Genomic DNA, 20,751 nt, shown 5'->3' on the forward strand with positions numbered 1-20,751 from the left:
ACTAAATTGTACTTTACTTTAGACTTATTAATTTTTATTTATATATTGACAAGGGTATTTTTAATTGATCGAATTATAATAATTATAATCCTAAGTCGGTACTTGTCTATGACCATACATATAATGATATGTAGCCCACCAAAAAAAAAAAAGATTGTACAAAACCATTGCAATATCAACATTGACTAGGATTCTTGGATGTTCTGAAATAAAATATTTGTTATTCAAGTAGGGAGGCGAAAACTGTTTAGCATTTTTGATACTAAGTACGAAACAAAACGAGGCAACGTATATGCGATTAACGTAAGCCATCAAGGTCTTTCTATGAAGCTTTTTATGAGACATACTTTGCAAGAAAACATCTTTTGATAGTTTGCAAAACTTCGACATATCAACGTAATTTTTTTGTGGAAAGATCTTTATTATTAATATAAAAAAACCTTTTTTATTTATCTTTCATCATTTAAGTGGTATCTACTGAGCCGTCACGTTTATTAAATATGTTTAGAGTTGCTTTGCAATTTGTTATTACTTTATTGAATGTAAATAGTATCTTTAAACTGACGTCTTCATTGTTGGTCTTTTAAGATATTTAGATAGCATGATGACATGTACTTACCGATAAATTGATTTCGTATTTTAAAAACATTTACGTTTTCATATAGATTTCTGTAGCAACGATAACCGATTTTTTTTATTAATGTACGTCGAACATTTCCTTCAAAAAAATGCCGTTATCGTGTTTTTTTTTAAATAAACATTTCAAATGAGTAGTTACAAAGCATGTTCCGATAAATAAACTCACATACAAAAAACGTCTAAAAGTACTTTATCAGTTTCCTTCTAATTAAATTACTTAGATAACTGGATTGAAGAGTAATATTATTTTAAACTACGTATCGTTTTTAAAAATATATCATGAATTTGTTGTATGTAATATTTGCATCGGATTACATAATATAAAAATAAACTGAAAAATATTCAGCCACATATTAAATTTGATACAGATTGAGATAATTTTGTTTTTCAACTTCAATTGGTACCTGAAGCTATCGAGTGATAATGGGTCACTCTTAAATGGTTCAATTGTAAATTATCAAAATATTGAAATTTCATTATACTATTAATTCATATAACATCGAAAGGTAAAAATAAATGAGCCGCTTTAAATAAAATGAAATTATGCTATCGTAATTGTCGTTCAACAATCTAGGAATTTTGTATCTTGCAGCAGCAAGAAGTGATTACTAAACCACAAAGTTAAAATACTAATCAATTTGTTATAAGTGAGTCGAAATTTCATTGATTTAAAATAAGTCGACATATATTAGTACGGAACCATAGGATTTTATTCCTAATTGAAACGCGGATGTGTTATTATTGTACTTACATAATATAAGAATGGACGTAATAAATTTATATTTCATTATTAAGTATGTCACTACAAGGTTTAGTCGTGTGCGCTTGCGCGCTATTTGTTTTGGGAAGATGTCAAGAATCTCGTATTGTTAACATCCATCAAGGACCCGTGAGAGGATATAAGTCTCAAGATGGAAACTATTTCGTCTTTTTTGGCATACCCTTTGCCACCGCGCCTAAAGGCGTTCATAGGTTTAAGGTGGGTTTTTAAATATTTCCTCTTGTTTCATTAATTTTCAATTCACGTTCATGCAAGTGAAATATTTAATATACATAAGTGTGATTTATAAATATAAATAAATTGGGTTATAACTAAATCGTTAGATATTTACGTAGAAGTTAGCGAGGACAAAATAATTTTATTTGAAATGTGCACTAACAAAAGTCTTAGATTTCATAATGAGTGATAACTTCAAAGTTTTTTTTTTACATTTATTTTTTATACAATTCATTATATGAAAATTTCGATGACATATTTAATTTTTTTTTCATTAAAACAGGCACCACTTCCACCACCTACATGGGATGAGCCGCTCGAAGCAGTTAATTTAAACATAGCTTGCCCACAGAATGACAGAGATGGTCAAAACCCAATCAGAAAACAGGAGGAATGTTTGATAGCAAATATATACGTACCTGAAACAGATGTACCGAATCTGCCAGTTTACGTGTACTTTTATGGTGGAGGTTTTCAATATGGGTATGGCGAATTAAAAACACCAGTGAATTTAATGAAGTCCAGGGAAATTATATTTGTAACGTTCAACTATCGACTTGGAGCTCTAGGAATGCTTTGCCTTGGAACCGAGGATGTACCTGGTAATGCTGGATTAAAAGATCAAGTAGCTTTACTTCGATGGGTGCAAAAGAATATCGCAGCTTTTGGAGGCAATCCACGCGATGTAACCATCGGAGGTTGCAGTGCTGGTGGGGTATCAGTCGATATTTTATCAATTTCTAAAATAACTAAGGGATTATTTAACAAAGTGATAACACAAAGTGGTCCCAATACCGCTTCATTCAGTGTGCAAGTAGATCCGATAGCTAATGCTAAATCGTTCGCTCGACAACTAAATTTTGAAAATGTAGATGACCTAGAAGCCTTGGAACATTTTTATAAAACAACACCCTTGTCAGTTTTATCGTCTATTAATGTCATGAACAGAACTGATTCGTCTGTTGGCTTTGCTCCATGCGTTGAGCGGGATGTTGGACAGGAAATGGTGCTTCACGATTATCCAGTTAAAATATTAGAAAAGGGTGATTTTGTTAAGTTACCAATGTTATATGGTAGCAGCAATATGGAAGGCATTTACCGATTACGATACTTCGATCACTGGAAGGATTTAATGAATCAGAACTTCTCACAATTTCTGCCTGATAATTTATTTTTTGAGAATGAAAGAGATAAAGAGAAGGTTATTCGAAAAGTAAAACACTTTTATTTTGGAAATGATCCAGTGTCAGAAAGCAATATAATGGGATATGTCACATATTTTTCCGATGTAATGTTTTTGCATGCTACCACCTGGACAGCGAGACTGCAACATGAAGCGGGAAATAAAGAGGTTTATTTGTACGAATATTCATTTGTAGATAAAGACGAAGATTATATTCCTTACACAAAAATACGTGGTGCTACTCATTGTGCTCAAAATATAGCTGTTATGGATTTAGGAGACGAAAACGATTTATCTGAAGAATATAAGCAGATGAAGTCCATACTTAGGAAAATGTGGTTGAATTTTATAAAAACCGGGTAAATAATAATAATAATAATATTATATCTGAGGCCCACTAGCTAATTCTAATCATTATTTATTATTTGCAGGAAACCGGTACCGGAGAATTCTTCTTATCCACAATGGCCGCCCGTCAGTTCAGGAGCATCTCCATACATGTCACTCAATACTACACCTAGGCTAATAAACAAAGATCTATTAAAAGATCGTTTTAAGCTGTGGGATGATATTTATAAAAAACACTTCAGACATCCAATTCCGCCCACGCCATAAGTTTTATTAATAAATTTGTTTATTATATCATTATTTTGATATACTTTTTATTTTGAAAATAATGTCCTTGTAGTCTGTTTTCGAAAAATTTTAAATTCGATTTAGTATCCTATGTTTTGTATAAAAACCGTTAACATTTTCAGAACATTTATCATTACCTTTTGGTAATGTTGTCAAAGGCGGATAAATCTAATAATGTATAAATTACAATAGTCGATGTCCTTTCTAAAATTCTGACACGAAAACTAATTTATATTAATGAGCTCACTAAGCTGAACATTCAGGGATTACCTCTTCACTCGAGCTTTTTACCAGCTTTTTATAGTCCCAATTGTTGTTTTACTTAGATTTTATTTGAGAACTAATTTCGACGGAGGAATATTATAGTAGACAGTTTTTATATAATTAAAAAATTACATCATTAACAAATTGTTATTTTTTAAATATCCTAATAAAATAGATTAAAATGTCAACAGGTTACTAAACGGTAAACTCCTAAGTCAACTTCCAAAATAATTAATTTATGTAACAAGCAAACTTTTTCAAGCAAGGTTTAATTTCATTTGTATTTTGTGATGTTATAATCACATGTCAGACACATTTTCTACTACCGACTTGAATTTCTTGTAACGATTCAATCCTGCTTGTTTTAATATTGGTGTTGTACTCAGTGCTTTTTTTGAATACCATAATATTTTGTTGTTCTTCTTACCTGTAAAACGTTCTTAATTTCGTTGTATTATATATTTTCTTTATTAAATTTGTCTAGAAATCTTCAAAACTTTCTGTATCAAGAAGTAGTTTAAATAAACTACACTAATTGTTTAATATACATACGTACCTACTTAGGTCCTACTCCATTAAACAATGCATTGATTTTCCTTTGATCAGTATTATTTCGTTCTGGAACAATAAGTAGAAGTTAAATGAAAGTATATATAGATAATTATTCCGATGAGGTTTTAATTTACAAATAAAGATTTTCACAATAACGTCTCATAAACCATGGAAGTTTATTTTTAGAATTTCTTTATAATAATGTAACATAACACGTATGTTATCCATTAACAAATAATATGGGTCAGTCCAATTCAAATTCCTAGTTAACCAAAGAAACATACACCAAAATTTCTTTTTCCCAAAAGCTAAAATAATTGAATAAATAATGAGGTCTAAGACATTCGCGAGTATTCATTTAAATGAAACTAATATTTTCGGATTACTAGACCTTATTTTATTATTTTTAAAACTACATACACCCGACGTTCTCATCATCGTCTGCCCTCGATCACGGTTTTTGCAAAATAACCGAAACGTTCGGAGTATAAAGTTTTAAAAATTATAAAATAACTCGTAGTAATCCGAAAATATTAGTAGTTTCATTTAAACTTAATAAATGAATAAATATAAATGATTTTTGCGAGTACTCATTTAAATGAAACTAAGCTCTTCGGACGATACAATGAAAATATTCATATGATATGCTGAAAATATGATTTTCATCTCGACAGGCCGTGATCACGACTGCTGATGTGTATTAATTTTTGCAGCTGAGCGATTGCTACTACAACAAGCTATCGAGTATCTGTAGTTGGTTGTTCAAAATTTATCTGATTTTAACAGACGTTAATTTGTTTTTTTTTTTTAATTGGGCTTTCAATTCTAAATGCTGTTAGTAATATAATGTTCTTCACATTGACAGACCAAATTTTATCATTTAACAAACATTTGCAGTGTAGTTGAGGATAGATGCTAATTCCAATCAATTTTCACTAATGAACAAATTTTTGATATTTTCCTATACATTAACGGCTTTAACAAATGCTTGCGCTTTACTTATTCGCCATAAAGCCTTAAAGTATTTACAGTCATTGTTTTTGCTATTGGAATATGGCGTAACAACTGAGTAAATTGTTGGGTCAATTAAATAGCCGCCGTATTCTCTTTTGTTACTATCCCTTTTCTATATGTCTATCACCTTTTCTTTCATTTTGCTTCTTTGTCATATTTGGCGTAGGATTGCATAATGTAGAAGACTTGAGGTAAAATACTAGTTAAGACTTAAAAAAAGTGTATTAGGTACGTAGGCGTATATCGACATAGGTATCTGTTTATACAGATTTTCCTAAATTTGAAATGGCAAAGTGAAATGCTAGCCGGTTCTATTTCATAAGTTGGGTATATGGGGAACTGTAGAAAATATCGCTGTAGGCACGATCACAACCGGAGTAAAACAGAAAAGACAGCTCAGACTTTATGAGAATCTTCATGCCTATTGTTTGTTGGCTGGATAAGGTGAAGACGAAAGGACGATGAACTTCCAACGTGAGCGAGAGAGAAACATACTTAGAGAACATATGACATTGTAGTCTCACAATTGTGCCATACAGTCATTAGATATAAAGGTCGCTCCCTAACGTTCTTTTAACCTTATTTTGTTACGCTTTGTGAATCACGTATAATAAAATAAAATTTTTAGTAACGTATTATATTTTCCTTCGTCAGGTGATATAAACTAAATTGTACTTTACTTTAGACTTATTGATTTTTATTTATATATTGACAAGGGTATTTTTAATTGATCGAATTATAATAATTATAATCCTAAGTCGGTACTTGTCTATGACCATACATATAATGATATGTAGCCCACCAAAAAAAAAAAAGATTGTACAAAACCATTGCACTATCAATATTGACTAGGATTCTTGGATGTTCTGAAATAAAATATTTGTTATTCAAGTAGGGAGGCGAAAACTGTTTAGCATTTGTCGATACTAAGTACGAAACAAAACGAGGCAACGTATATGCGATTAACGTAAGCCATCAAGGTCTTTCTATGAAGCTTTTTATGACACATACTTTGCAAGAAAACATCTTTTGATAGTTTGCAAAACTTCAACATATCAACGTAATTTTTTTGTGGAAAGATCTTTATTTTTAATATAAAAAAAACCTTTTTTATTTATCTTTCATCATTTAAGTGGTATCTACTGAGCCGTCACGTTTATTAAATATGTTTAGAGTTGCTTTGCAATTTGTTATTACTTTATTGAATGTAAATAGTATCTTTAAACTGACGTCTTCATTGTTGGTCTTTTAAGATATTTAGATAGCATGATGACATGTACTTACCGATAAATTGATTTCGTATTTTAAAAACATTTACGTTTTCATATAGATTTCTGTAGCAACGATAACCGATTTTTTTTTATTAATGTACGTCGAACATTTCCTTCAAAAAAATGCCGTTATCGTTTTTTTTTAAATAAACATTTCATATGAGTAGTTACCAAAGCATGTTCCGATAAATAAACTCACATACAAAAAACGTCTAAAAGTACTTTATCAGTTTCCTTCTAATTAAATTACTTAGATAACTGGATTGAAGAGTAATATTATTTTAAACTACGTATCGTTTTTAAAAATATATCATGAATTTGTTGTATGTATTATTTGCATCGGATTACATAATATAAAAATAAACTGAAAAATATCCAGCCACATATTAAATTTGATACAGATTGAGATAATTTTGTTTTTCAACTTCAATAGGTACCTGAAGCTATCAAGTGATAATGGGTCACTCTTAAATGGTTCAATTGTAAATTATCAAAATATTGAAATTTCATTATACTATTAATTTATCTAACATCGTAAGTTAAAAATAAATGAGCCGCTTTAAATAAAATGAAATTATGCTATCGTAATTGTCGTTCAGCAATCTAGGAATTTTGTATCTTGCAGCAGCAAGAAGTGATTACTAAACCACAAAGTTAAAATACTAATCAATTTGTTATAAGTGAGTCGAAATTTCATTGATTTAAAATAAGTCGACATATATTAGTACGGAACCATAGGATTTTATTCCTAATTGAAACGCGGATGTGTTATTATTGTACTTACATAATATAAGAACGGACGTAATAAATTTATATTTCATTATTAGGTATGTCACTCCAAGGTTTAGTCGTGTGCGCATGCGCGCTATTTGTTTTGGGAAGATGTCAAGAATCTCGTATTGTTAACATCCATCAAGGACCCGTGAGAGGATATAAGTCTCAGGATGGAAACTATTTCGGCTTTTTTGGCATACCCTTTGCCACCGCACCTAAAGGTGTCCATAGGTTTAAGGTGGGTTTTTAAATATTTTCTCTTGTTTCATTAATTTTCAATTCACGTTCATGCAAGTGAAATATTTAATATACATAAGTGTGATTTATAAATATAAATAAATTGGGTTATAACTAAATAGTTAGATATTTACATATAAGTTAGCGAGGACAAAATAATTTTATTTGAAATGTGCTCTAACAAAAGTCTTAGATTTCATAATGAGTGATAACTTCAAAGTTTTTTTCACCTTTATCTTTTATAAAATTCTTTATAGGAAAATTTCAATGACACATTTAATTTTTTTTTTCATAAAAACAGGCACCACTTCCACCACCTACATGGGATGAGCCGCTCGAAGCAGTTAATTTAAACATAGCTTGCCCACAGAATGACAGAGATGGTCAAAACCAAATCAGAAAACAGGAGGAATGTTTGATAGCAAATATATACGTACCTGAAACAGATGTACCGAATCTGCCAGTTTACGTGTACTTTTATGGTGGAGGTTTTCAATATGGGTATGGCGAATTAAAAACACCAGTGAATTTAATGAAGTCCAGGGAAATTATATTTGTAACGTTCAACTATCGACTTGGAGCTCTAGGAATGCTTTGCCTTGGAACCGAGGATGTACCTGGTAACGCTGGATTAAAAGATCAAGTAGCTTTACTTCGATGGGTGCAAAAGAATATCGCAGCATTTGGAGGCAATCCACGCGATGTAACCATCGGAGGTTGCAGTGCTGGTGGGGTATCAGTCGATATTTTATCAATTTCTAAAATAACTAAGGGATTATTTAACAAAGTGATAACACAAAGCGGTCCCAATACCGCTTCATTCAGTGTGCAAGTAGACCCTATAAGTAATGCTAAAATGATCGCTAGGGAATTAAATTTTGAAAACGTAGATGACCTAGAAGCTTTGGAACATTTTTATAAAACAACACCCTTGTCAGTTTTATCGTCTATTAATGTCATGAATAGAACTGATTCGTCTGTTATTTTTGCTCCGTGCGTTGAGCGGGATGTTGGACAGGAAATGGTGCTTCATGATTATCCAGTTAAAATATTAGAAAAGGGTGATTTTGTTAAGTTACCAATGTTATATGGTAGCAGCAATATGGAAGGTATTTACCGATTACGATATTTCGATCAATGGAAGGATTTAATGAATCAGAACTTCTCACAATTTCTGCCTGATAATTTATTTTTTGAGAATGAAAGAGATAAAGAGAAGGTTATTCGAAAAGTAAAACACTTTTATTTTGGAAATGATCCAGTGTCAGAAAGCAATATAATGGGATATGTCACATATTTTTCCGATGTAATGTTTTTGCATGCTACCACCTGGACAGCGAGACTGCAACATGAAGCGGGAAATAAAGAGGTTTATTTGTACGAATATTCATTTGTAGATAAAGACGAAGATTATATTCCTTACACAAAAATACGTGGTGCTACTCATTGTGCTCAAAATATAGCTGTTATGGATTTAGGAGACGAAAACGATTTATCCGAAGAATATAAGCAGATGAAGTCCATACTTAGGAAAATGTGGTTGAATTTTATTAAAACCGGGTAAATAATAATAATAATATTATTATTATATCTGAGGCCCACTAGCTAATTCTAATCATTATTTCTTATTTGCAGGAAACCGGTACCGGAGAATTCTTCTTATCCACAATGGCCGCCTGTCAGTTCAGGAGCATCTCCATACATGTCACTCAATACTACACCTAGGCTAATAAACAAAGATCTATTAAAAGATCGTTTTAAGCTGTGGGATGACATTTATAAAAAACACTTCAGACATCCAATTCCGCCCACGCTATAGGTTTTATTATAAAACATTATTATTATATGTTTATTTTGTTATTTTTTTTATTTCGAAAATTATGTTCTTATTACCTTCAGCGATAAATTGGAATGTGGTAACCAACTTGTTTATCAATCAATAAATCGTTATTAAGAAAACTGGTTTCGCTCTTAAATTCTAAGTAAAGTGCTAATATATAAAATAATTAACGTTTATTAATGACACCATGCTCAGTCACTTATGTGTCCAGTTTGTAAATAGAAAATTTTAAGTGGTGCACTGTATTGAATAGAAGTTGGAAGTCATGTATTTAGCGTCACATATTCGATTATAATACCAATTGCTCTTTTTACGGAGGCCTCTTATTATGGGGTTTCGGGATTAAGAAAAGCACGACATTTTAATTTATAGGAGGATACCTCGTACCTGGTTAAATACACTCACCAAATATGAGCTTCACATACGTGGCCGTCCAGGATAGAAGATCAGATTAGTAAAAAATATGGTTCATCAGAAATTCCCGAGCAGGTCACGGTAAAGGTGTATATACCACTAATCTGGCAATTTAAGAGTTTAAGAGAGTAGGACAATTTAAGAGAGGAAGCCTACCAGGTTGTAAAAAAACGTCTTTTTAACATTCTCGTGGCCTTATTTTATTTTTATGTAAATAATATAGAGATAATGAATAACATATAACCTGACATTTTCCACGAGCCGAAGTAACAAAAATTCATCGATAAATTTTAATGCGTACATCCGCGTGATGCCTACATTCTCTTTGCCGCGTTTCCATTCCTCTGTCTTTTCCTCATTCCTCATTCCTCATTCTTTATTTTTTACCTTACACTCCGGGACAGAGTATAAAGTAACATGCATCGAGTGTTTCTGGTAATACACGATAATACCATAATGCGAACGATCAGATTAATACACACACCTATTTAAAAATACGTAGGACGTCGATGCTATCAATATCTGACAAGAACGATTGTGTCCACGAGACAGTTATTTTTTTACATTTTTGAAAATCCATAGCCCATCCTTCCCACATGAAATGATATACATCATATAACATCTTCTTTTTATTATCTAAGCTTTGCAACCCAATAGGTCCCTTTACTAGTCGAGTAATCCTCATTTATCACCCTTGCCTCCGCTACTATGTGGAGTGACTTTTTAAATACTCATCTAGGACTATGATGAATTTTTAAAGCCTGAAGTGAGTTTTTTTTATATGTTCTTATACTCTAAACTTACCAATCTATGAATGATACGCCATTTAAATTTACATTTAAATCAGAATTATTAAATAAAAATAATATTTCAGATCAAAGCCGTAGTTCTCTAAATTAGCGAATTAACATAACTAATTTAATAAATTGAACGGTATAAAACTAAATAGCACTTTTTCATCGCAACTTTTCCATTTATATCAACTGTGTTATTTTTATAGCTGATATTCAGTTGTATGAGGCTAAATATCTAAACGCATGTCTCTATTTAAGCTCCGGATATAGAGAAGAATACTACACAATTATTATTGTCAGTCTATTCATTAAGATCTTCATGACTTCGACGCAACACGTTGAGTATTTTATGCGAGTCGTAATTTTTTTATGTTAAACATAAAATTAAATCGGATTATTTATTTACTATTAGGTCTCGTTATACAATATAATTATATTATCTGAAGATCGTTCGTACCCATCAAGCGTCCCCATTAACCCAATTAGAAGCCTCGTGAATCACGTGTGATAAAATTTAATTTTCAGGAACAAATGTACCCTAATTGGCTTACTTCATCTGTTGTTTTAGACTATATGAAGCTTAGATTCATTTACAAGCCACGCTGAGGCTTTAATTAGACAAATGCTTGAGTCTAGGGTCATTGACCTCTACAATAACACGTTTTATTTTATTAATGTCACTATTAAGTTTGCTTTTAATTTATATTTCGTTATACGGAATGTTTGGTGAACTTTCATATTACCTGTTAAAAATATTGTCTTACATAAAAATGCTCCACTTGATAACTTACTTTCGATTTTTATATTTAATTCTAAATACACTCACACGTGTCTACGCGTTTAATAAAATAGATGAACATTATTGACATATTTGATATTAAACGAGAGCAAACTAATTACTGAAATTGCAACACGAGTTGAGGTAAATTATAAAATGTTTTTAATACATACCAGTGATATATATAACAGCTGGAAACTAATAATAATTACAGGGTACTACGATGGCTATCATTTTAAATAATTTCTGTCAGAAGAGTCACTAAATTTTAAGGCTTAATTAGACTATTAAATTTTATTACGCAGCGTATATATCTTAAAGTTCTAGTATTAACTTTTGTATTTGTCTGTCCGTCAGTTTATCAGAATCATTTCGCAGTTTTATTATAAAATGAATACAGTACAAAATATTTAAATATTGTTTTTTTCTTCAAAATGATTTATATGTTGGTAAAATAATATTTGGAAAAAGACTACAAAGTAGTACAAGTGAATTCAAAGTCAATGCTTTTATTTAAGCGGTTTAAAATAACTTTATGGGAAGCTTTGGAAAAAATTCTTCAACTAAAATTGGGGGCCGTCAAGGAAACGAAACTCGCTATCCTGAACCGAAAGTAACGTTTAATTTAATGCTATGACACTAAACTCCTCACGTAATAAACTTTAATGTAATTTGAACTTAATAAGAACTCCTTTTCTCGCCACGTTTAAAATATGGAAAATTTTAAATAAATCAAAAATGTTTCTGAAATATAATATTCTATAAAAAAATTAATTACAGCAGGAGAGCAATAAATAATTTGAGAAAGGCGTTTATTTATTATTTATATTTTAAAACCGCAATCAAAATTCTGGGAATGTGTTACTTAATCTCATTGTTAATTTAAAAAGGTTGTAATATTACTATTATGGACGTCATTGTTACATATATCAGATTTAATATAAATTCGTTGTTTTTAAAGAGAGAGAGAGAGAGACGCCAGCCTCTGACGTCACTAATGTCACTTTTTTCAGTACGTTATTTAACGAAAAGGAAACTTTATAATGATGCTAAAAAATCAATTAATGTTAATTTTTAGGAATTGTCCCCTGATAATTTTTTGTATGGAAAAGTTTTGACGATGATGAAATAAAATTTAAAATAAAACATTTTTGCAACAAAACAACATATTTAAAAATTTTCAGTATCTTCTATATAAAATAACATCGCATTACGTATATATGACATTTGGATATTATACAGCAAGAAATGTAAAACCACCTTTACTGTGTGGTGATAAAGAATACTATCGTTTAAATATTCATTGTTAGATAGAACTCACGATCGTATTCCTTTTAAGAGAGTACGTGGCATCACTTACTGAGCTCGTGATGATATCAGGGAACGGAAATATTACCAAAGGCTTTAAGCTGATAGTGTGAGAGAAAGACGATGAACTCATTTGAATGCCATAAACGTAATGTGTATTTATTTGTATTCATTCGGATACGAAAAAAATTATAATATTATATTTGCTTCCTTAACGTTGATTAAGAAATTAATTTGATATTAATATGTAAATTTGTGTGAAAAAATTTAAACATCAGTAGACCTTAAACTGTAGGAAATTTATTCTATGTACCTAGTTATATTATAATATTTATATTTAAAAAATTATATTTTTCATATTAAGACTCCTTTCTTTTACGTTGTTATAGAAAATATTTTAGTTAATAAGAAACGATTGATTAAGACAAGCATCGACATTAATAAATATAAAATTTATTAAGAAATCTAAGATAACTTTAAACGTATCGTTTATATAATTCATACTTCATATAGCATACTATGAATAAGTTTAAAGCTAAAACATTTAGAATATTAAATAAGATAACCGCATGTTACAAAACTTAAATTAAGCAATCAAAAGAAGCGATCTATTCGGAAACTGTGTTAACCAACCATTGGTTTGGGGATTCGATTAGCCTGGGATTACGTATTTAGGACAGCAGCTCAACTTCGCTATTGGGAAATCAACTGCCAATTTTATTGTACGCTGACACAGAAAATGACACTACGTTATAAAGATAATATTTCGCTGAATTACAATCACGTTATTACGTTTGGTACGATTTAAATTTATTGTATAGATAATTTAATTATGATTCTCATACTGTTTTTACTACTCCCACTAAAACCTACAGCCAATACATATATAATATATACAACTAGTTAAAACTATACAGAGTTTTCTTTTATATTGTTATAACAAAATAAATCATCTTCATGCGAGCATGACGCAAAGCATTTTACTGAACAAAATTAATATGGCCATCAAACTTAAATGATATCCAATAATTTATGAAATTTTCTCTTTAATTATTTCAGTGTTTTATTAATTTGGTTGTAAAAGTGTAACGGATAGCTTAGTCTTTTGTAAAAATGATCAATATAAATGCGATAATGACTGCGATTCGTCCGATGAGTGAGAGAGCCGGTTGCCTATTTCCTGTTTCCACCCTTTCCTGCCATCTCCTTGTTCCCTCCCTTTCCTCCTTCCTCAACAGCCAAAGCTGGCAACGCATCCGCAACATCTATTCTGTTGCAAATATCCACGGGGGATGGTGACTACTTCCCATCAAGTAGGCCTTCTGCGCTTTACTACCTTAGAGATAAAAAAAATACTTTCATCTCGTCTGCCGGTGATCGCGGTTGCTGTAAAGGATCGGAAACTATGAGATGTTATAAAGATAGATATATATATATAAATAGAGATATTATAAAAAAACGCGTAGTATTTAAAATAAGCTTGATTTAAAAGAAAACAAGCAAAAAATCTTAGACATCCTTCCCGATCAATATCCAAGTGATGTTGTTGGGGATATCTTTAAAACATTAGAATTATCTTTGAAAAAAATTCGCATAATTAACTGTCACTGTCATAACCTAAAATAATAACAAGCTCAGACCTGGCAGGGATATATCCCAACTAAATAATGAACGTCAGTCCTTTAACAGTTGAGTCAGGTTGCTTTGTATGGGTATATTAAAATTAGTTCTCAGTCAAAAAATAAATATTTAAGTACCACTCATATCACCACTTACACATTTGACTCTTTCGTGTCTCCTTTATCGAAGTTACTTAAAATAAACAACAAAGCATACTAAAATTTTAAACACACATTTTACGTTGTATGATAATGAATATAACCAAAAAGGTTCCGTATATGGATACTTGGAATGCTAGTGGCATTCTACCTGCGACCATCTTATAAATAATAAGCCTTTACAGGGGACGAACACGTGAATGGAAAGAAAATGAGTGGGAAAAGGACTCTAGTTGAAAAAAACGTTTTATATTCATGTACCACGGAATATTTTACTAAGCAGTTGTTTCTATCAAACGAAGTGTAGGAATTTATTTCGCAATGTTATATTTGTTGACGAGAAATGTTTTTAAAATCTCTGAAAATTATAGAAATGTTTCTTGTAAAACGTAGTCACGCTATATTTTGTATTGTGACAGTCATAATTTTTATTATTATTAAGTGTTTGGCTCTCCGAGATTCCCAGAGAGATATTGTTCTTACAATTTAAAATATGCTCCGCATTATTTATGCTTAAAATAAATTGTTTACTGATTTAAAAAAAAAACACTTAAACAAAATGAGATAATGCGTACTGATCAGCCTTATGGCTTACTTTTTTTCTATTAATTGGGTAACATCTTATTTTTTTATATAGTACATAATGTTAAACTGTAGCTGTCAATAAAATGAGGTTCAAAGATTTAAAGCCAAGAACCACTTTTGTGTACTTTATACCATGTCATTTCGTTAAACGGTGTGCGACTGAGGGTAACGTCCAGAAATTTAATGTAATGTTTATTTGAAAAGTGTTTTAAGGGCACAACAAACTAGATAATGTTTATTTGAATACTAAACAAAAGAGAGTAAATTATAAGGAACACCAACTAGTGATTTGAAAATAATTATTTTTGAAATTAAATATTCAATACACCTAAACTATTTTATTTAAATAAAAAATAATAGTTGTCGGCGTATGAAACATTATAATCATATTTTCTAACGAAGTATGCCATGTTTAAGATTACATTGAACGCAATTTTGCAAGAGGTCGTCAAAATGGGATGTGCTCTTTAGGCGTTAATAAAAAAGGTTTTTTGGTTAGTTATTAACAAGAGACTAACATTTTTTTTGGAGATTTCGTGTGAAATTACTGCAGACAAAATAAGATTCTCATACAAAACAATTATAACTCAATATTTAAAGTAGCATTTTTCATAACGCGTTCAACAGAATCATTTATAGTAACTGAACATTTAAATATAGAAAACGTAATCAATTATCACTACAGTAAATATTTCGAAGGGTTTGTAAACTTTACGTTTATAATAAACAATGTATATTTCGATGAAATATTAATTGGAATTTATTCGTATACTTTTATTTTAAAAAAAAAGGAGGTAAAAATCACAAGACTCGAGTTAATTTCAATAAATACCTTATCCTTTTATCTACGGGATATTCGAAGGTATAAGTAGCGATAATTTTAATTTTTCATATTAATGAATATCAATAAACATAGTTCATAACCATCATTAAATAATATAATTGACTTTTACACGTTTAATGAGACTCTATGTTACAGTTAAATGCTAATATACACTAGTTGTATTCAAACTAGTTAACTTGTCATTATCTCATAGGCCGTTATAATTTTAAATCTCAAAGTATATCATCAATTTTCCCCTTAGATCTTTTGTAATATTTTTTTTTGTAAATATTTTTACGGCTCTGGATGCGAGTCCTATTGAGCCTGACCTTTTGTAAGTCGCCATGGTATTGGCATTAAAAAAAATAATAATGACTCAGCGTTAATGATTTCTAAAATTCCGTAACCAAGCGATTGTAACTTCAATCGATATTCAGTAGTCTCCAAGAAAAGTGCATTCCAAAAAAGATTTAACGTCCTTAAATTTTTTTAAAAAGAGAATTAAATTAACTTATTATATGTATATAATAGTGTATTGAATACATGACATAATTATGCTTTTGGAGTTCATATATGTATGTATGTACATATATTGACAATTAAGTAAAATATAATGATTTTTTCTTGTCGGTGTACTTTAATTAATAAGATTAAAACTCATCAAATTTTAATATAAATATTATTATACAATTTATACATTACATGTTCTATTATAAAAGTTTAATATTAAATTATTTATAGAAACAATTTCCTATACTTCTCCTTCAACTTCTTCAGACCAAGTTGTCACTTCTGTGTTCCTTATTTCATCTACACGTTTCAGCCAAACGTATTTATATAATACAGCTGTCAAAATTCCTCCAACAAACGGCCCCACCCAATAAACCCAGTGAGCTTCCCAATTATTGTTCCAAAAGGCTGGGCCCAAAGATCTTGCTGGGTTCATGCTAGCCCCAGTTATTGGTGCTCCCGCAATTGATAAGCCCGCGATAGTGAGACCAATTTTAATTGAAGCAGATTCAAGATTTTTTTCATTTATGGGATCCCAAACAGAACATGTGATGAACAATAGTGCTGAAGCTATGAATATTTCAACGCCTAATACTTGCAAAATTGTATATCTAGAATTAGGAAGGGTTAAACATACACCAGCTGCTACGGTCTCTGATGACAGAGCAACCAACATACCGTAACCTAAAATAGCGCCGGCACATTGCGCTATAAAGTAAGCAAGAGCTAATTCTATGGACAGGTGTCCCCAAATCGCCGCTGCTATGGTTACAACAGGATTCATATGTGCTCCAGAAATGTGTCCAAATGTTTGTATGTTAAATAACACTATTATTCCGAACCCGACAGAGCCACGCATAACTACGTTAAATGGAATACCATCTAAAGGAGTACAAGCCATACAACCAATAAGCAGTAACAATAATGTTGATACCATTTCAGCGAAGATCTTTCGCCAGTGTAGTTCACACCAGGCACAAATTTTCGATTTTCTCTTGATTTTCTTCACCATGCCATTATCATTTGCTCCAACCAGATGTGTCTCGACAGCCATTGTTCATAATAAACTGGGTAGACCCAACAATTTACTTACTAACGCTTCACTCTCTGATATCGTATGTTGATAAACTTGATGAATGACTTTCTCGTGTACGTCTGATCACAAGTGCTCCCAAGTACGGTGTGACATGATATACAAATTTACCTCGTATACTCACTAGTGAAATGTTAGAGCAGGTGTTATGTGGTGAGGGACAATAAAATAAACAAGAGCAAGCAAGTAATCAAATAACTGAGCACTTTGCAATCGCAAACATATTAAATATTATAAGATAATAATCACATATTAATTATCAATTCCCTTTACGATAACTTATCAAATATAGTTCGACGAGATTGTATGGATTTATTTATTTTTGGTACATTTTTCTCTCTGGTGCCTTTTATTTTTTTAAATAATAAAAACATTTTTGTTCTATTTAAATCTTTCATCCTGATTAGTGAAGATTGATTCGGGTAAGTAATAAATGTACAATTAATTACTCTGATAAATATATTAATGTTAATAAAGGTTGCCTTTGTTTTAATTAAACCAAAAGCGCCTTGGGGGCGAATTGATGTGCTGGGTGTAATAAGATAAATTGATTACAGCAAAGATTATTTTGAGGGAAAATTTCAATATTTCAACAGTCAGAGATATTTTTTGTGTAAGAAGCCAATGAAAATAAGCCCCTATTAGCTTTATGTGTAATATCAATATCACTTCGCTTTGATAGAAATAATGAATCAATTGATTTCTCTTCTTATACATAAAAAATATGTTTTTTTTCCTGAACGTACTTTTGAGAATAACTACCGTAATAATTCAAGAACAGACAATTACTACCGCGAAGATCTTTGTCCTTCGACCGAAATAAAATGAAAACAAACGACAGGTTATGATGAGGTAAGCACTATATATATGTATACATATATATTTATATGTACGTGTATATATAAATACATTCTATATTTTTATCAAGTAATTGCTAAAAAAAAACTTTAAAAACCTTAAGGGGCTTAAAGTGCTTTTGAATCTGAAATAAATCTCATTTTAAAATCTACTTGAAATCTTGTATGGTAAATTTTCTAGGAAGCGTGATGATGATAGTACTAGTTACAATTAAAAACAAATTAAATTAAGTATCATTTTCTTTGAATTTGTCACAAACCATGGTTTGTCACATGTGACATGCTAATAATTTATCTGACAACCGCTTTAAGTACTCTTTAAAACTCATATAACGTTGTATCCTTGGTTTAGTTTTCATTAAAATTACCAACAATCAATCAAATGTGTACACATAGGTGACACTGAGAAGTGTAATTACGCTTTATACTAAATATAAATATTTAGTTTAGACAGTATGTTATTCATGATTTAGTTGTTAAATTAAATATGATTTTATTGTAATAACTGATAATTATTTTATACATATAAATTATATATACATTTTGAGTCTGAACTTTTATACAGCTTAGTGTATAATAGTTTACAGCTGTCAATACCTTACGTACGATTTCTGTAACATAAAAAAAATGCATTTATGATAGCTCTCATTCGTATATATTAATAGATGATAAGGATAAGGAATCTTTTATATTCTCTTGTATAATTTGGTTCTCTTTGGTCCGTTCAATATATATATATATATATCTACTATAGACCATATAGTGAAATTCCTTCTATATCATGTTCGAAACAATTACATACATGAATACTACGACAAAATTTATTAATAATAGTTTGTTTTCATAAATTTTTCAATACACAATAACGATAACCATAGAACGAGTGCACCGTTCAAATAATGATATCACTATTAAACAAATGTGACATATAAATGAAGCCTTTGTTTGATCAACATAAGTGAGTGTCTGAAATATGTATTGTAATAAGGGACGGGTCGCAATAAAATTAGAATACAATGAAATTTTGTAATGTTTAAAATATACACACACATATATATATATTCCTTTGTAGATTTAGTAGGTCTTTACCTACCTTATAAAATAAACATAAAAAGTGACATAATGTCTCTAAGTAGACACATTGTTGTGGACGAGAATGTGATTCGTGGCTTTTAAAATTAACGTTTGAATTTACGTACGTTTGAATTTATTTACGAACGTATCAATAGAAATTGAATAAATACATAAGTTTATTTGTTATTTTGCTTCAGTTATCGATATGTTAGTTTCAAAATGTCTGTAATTATGCTTAAAATTCTACTCGGACTGTATCATGAATCGAATATTGGACGAAACCAAAAAGATTACTACGCGTATTTTATTATTTTAAAAACAAAATCTCCCGACGCGACGTTTCGGTCACTTAGCAGCAACCGTGATCACGGGCAGACGAGATGACGACATCTAACACGCGTGGTAATCCGAAAAATATTATTTTCATTTGTATAACGACATATTCAACAATAGAGTCGTGGCTACAAGGTTAATGTGATATTTTCGTGTTATTTGATTTAACTAGACGCTAAAGTGTTGTGAATTATTTTCGAACACAGAGGCGAATATAAAAGTAATTTCATCTCTTGGGACAAAATAAAACGAGAGCAAAAATAATAAATTATTTTACCATTTTTATCTTGGTTATTAGGGCGTAATATTTTTCCTCTTACTTCCACCCCAATCCTTATAATCATTGCCACTTTATTTTTTGATGATTTGTATTTTATACCTTGTTTCATGCAAATATTTGTTTACTTTAATATTTTATTAATTATTTTTGATATTGCTTACGGATCGGAGTTTAACATTAATCTCGCTAGTTACGGAAACATTGTTAACAAAGGCTTAATGAGTGAACAACAAGACTTACTATCCGTCGAATTTGTAGATGATCAAAATATATATTATGTAGAAAGACAATTAATATTGATTTTATTTAAAAAACTGAGGTTTTAGATTATAGATAATATTTAAAATAAGGGATATTTATTTTCATTTGTCTACAGACAGTGTGATTTAAGACAAAAGTTACACTAATTATGATAGTACTTTTAATTCTAAAAGGTGTTTAAAATCACGTCTGAAAGCTTAGATTATTAAAAATGTATACAATACACGAAGGCTCAGTGGGAAAAACAACTAGAACGTGTCATTCTGAAGGTTGCTAGTTCGAATCCTGATGGAATCGATAAATTTAACATTTTATATTCATTTATTTTAATTTATTAACACCTCAATACTATTCCAGTAATAATTTAACATTCCTTCGATGTTAAAAACCTAATGACTCGATTTGAAATTATAACTAACATATAAAACCATGATGAGATCTAAGACTTTCGCGAGA

The 20,751-nt window shown here is 30.4% G+C and overlaps 4 protein-coding genes across 4 annotated transcripts in view; 3 read left to right on the forward strand and 1 right to left on the reverse strand.

Annotated features, from left to right (window-relative positions):
- LOC116777233 (fructose-bisphosphate aldolase) overlaps positions 1 to 20,751 on the forward strand; it is a 76,892-nt gene that overhangs the window by 16,215 nt on the left and 39,926 nt on the right. The gene's annotated exons all lie outside the window — the stretch shown is intronic.
- LOC133320006 (esterase FE4-like) lies at positions 1,436 to 3,462 on the forward strand. The gene is made up of 3 exons (XM_061526527.1): positions 1,436 to 1,618; positions 1,920 to 3,178; positions 3,251 to 3,462. Exons 1-3 carry the CDS (start codon positions 1,436 to 1,438, stop codon positions 3,432 to 3,434), a joined length of 1,626 nt encoding a protein of 541 aa, XP_061382511.1. The 3' UTR covers positions 3,435 to 3,462.
- LOC116778000 (esterase FE4-like) lies at positions 7,386 to 9,483 on the forward strand. The gene is made up of 3 exons (XM_061526528.1): positions 7,386 to 7,568; positions 7,869 to 9,127; positions 9,203 to 9,483. Exons 1-3 carry the CDS (start codon positions 7,386 to 7,388, stop codon positions 9,384 to 9,386), a joined length of 1,626 nt encoding a protein of 541 aa, XP_061382512.1. The 3' UTR covers positions 9,387 to 9,483.
- On the reverse strand, positions 16,543 to 17,926 carry LOC116777562 (aquaporin AQPcic-like). Its single transcript, XM_032671183.2, has one exon. The coding sequence runs from the start codon at positions 17,449 to 17,451 to the stop codon at positions 16,639 to 16,641; it is 813 nt and encodes a 270-aa protein (XP_032527074.2). The 5' UTR covers positions 17,452 to 17,926; the 3' UTR covers positions 16,543 to 16,638.

Source organism: Danaus plexippus, chromosome Z (genome assembly GCF_018135715.1).
Source record: "Danaus plexippus chromosome Z, MEX_DaPlex, whole genome shotgun sequence".
Lineage (NCBI taxonomy): Eukaryota > Metazoa > Arthropoda > Insecta > Lepidoptera > Nymphalidae > Danaus > Danaus plexippus.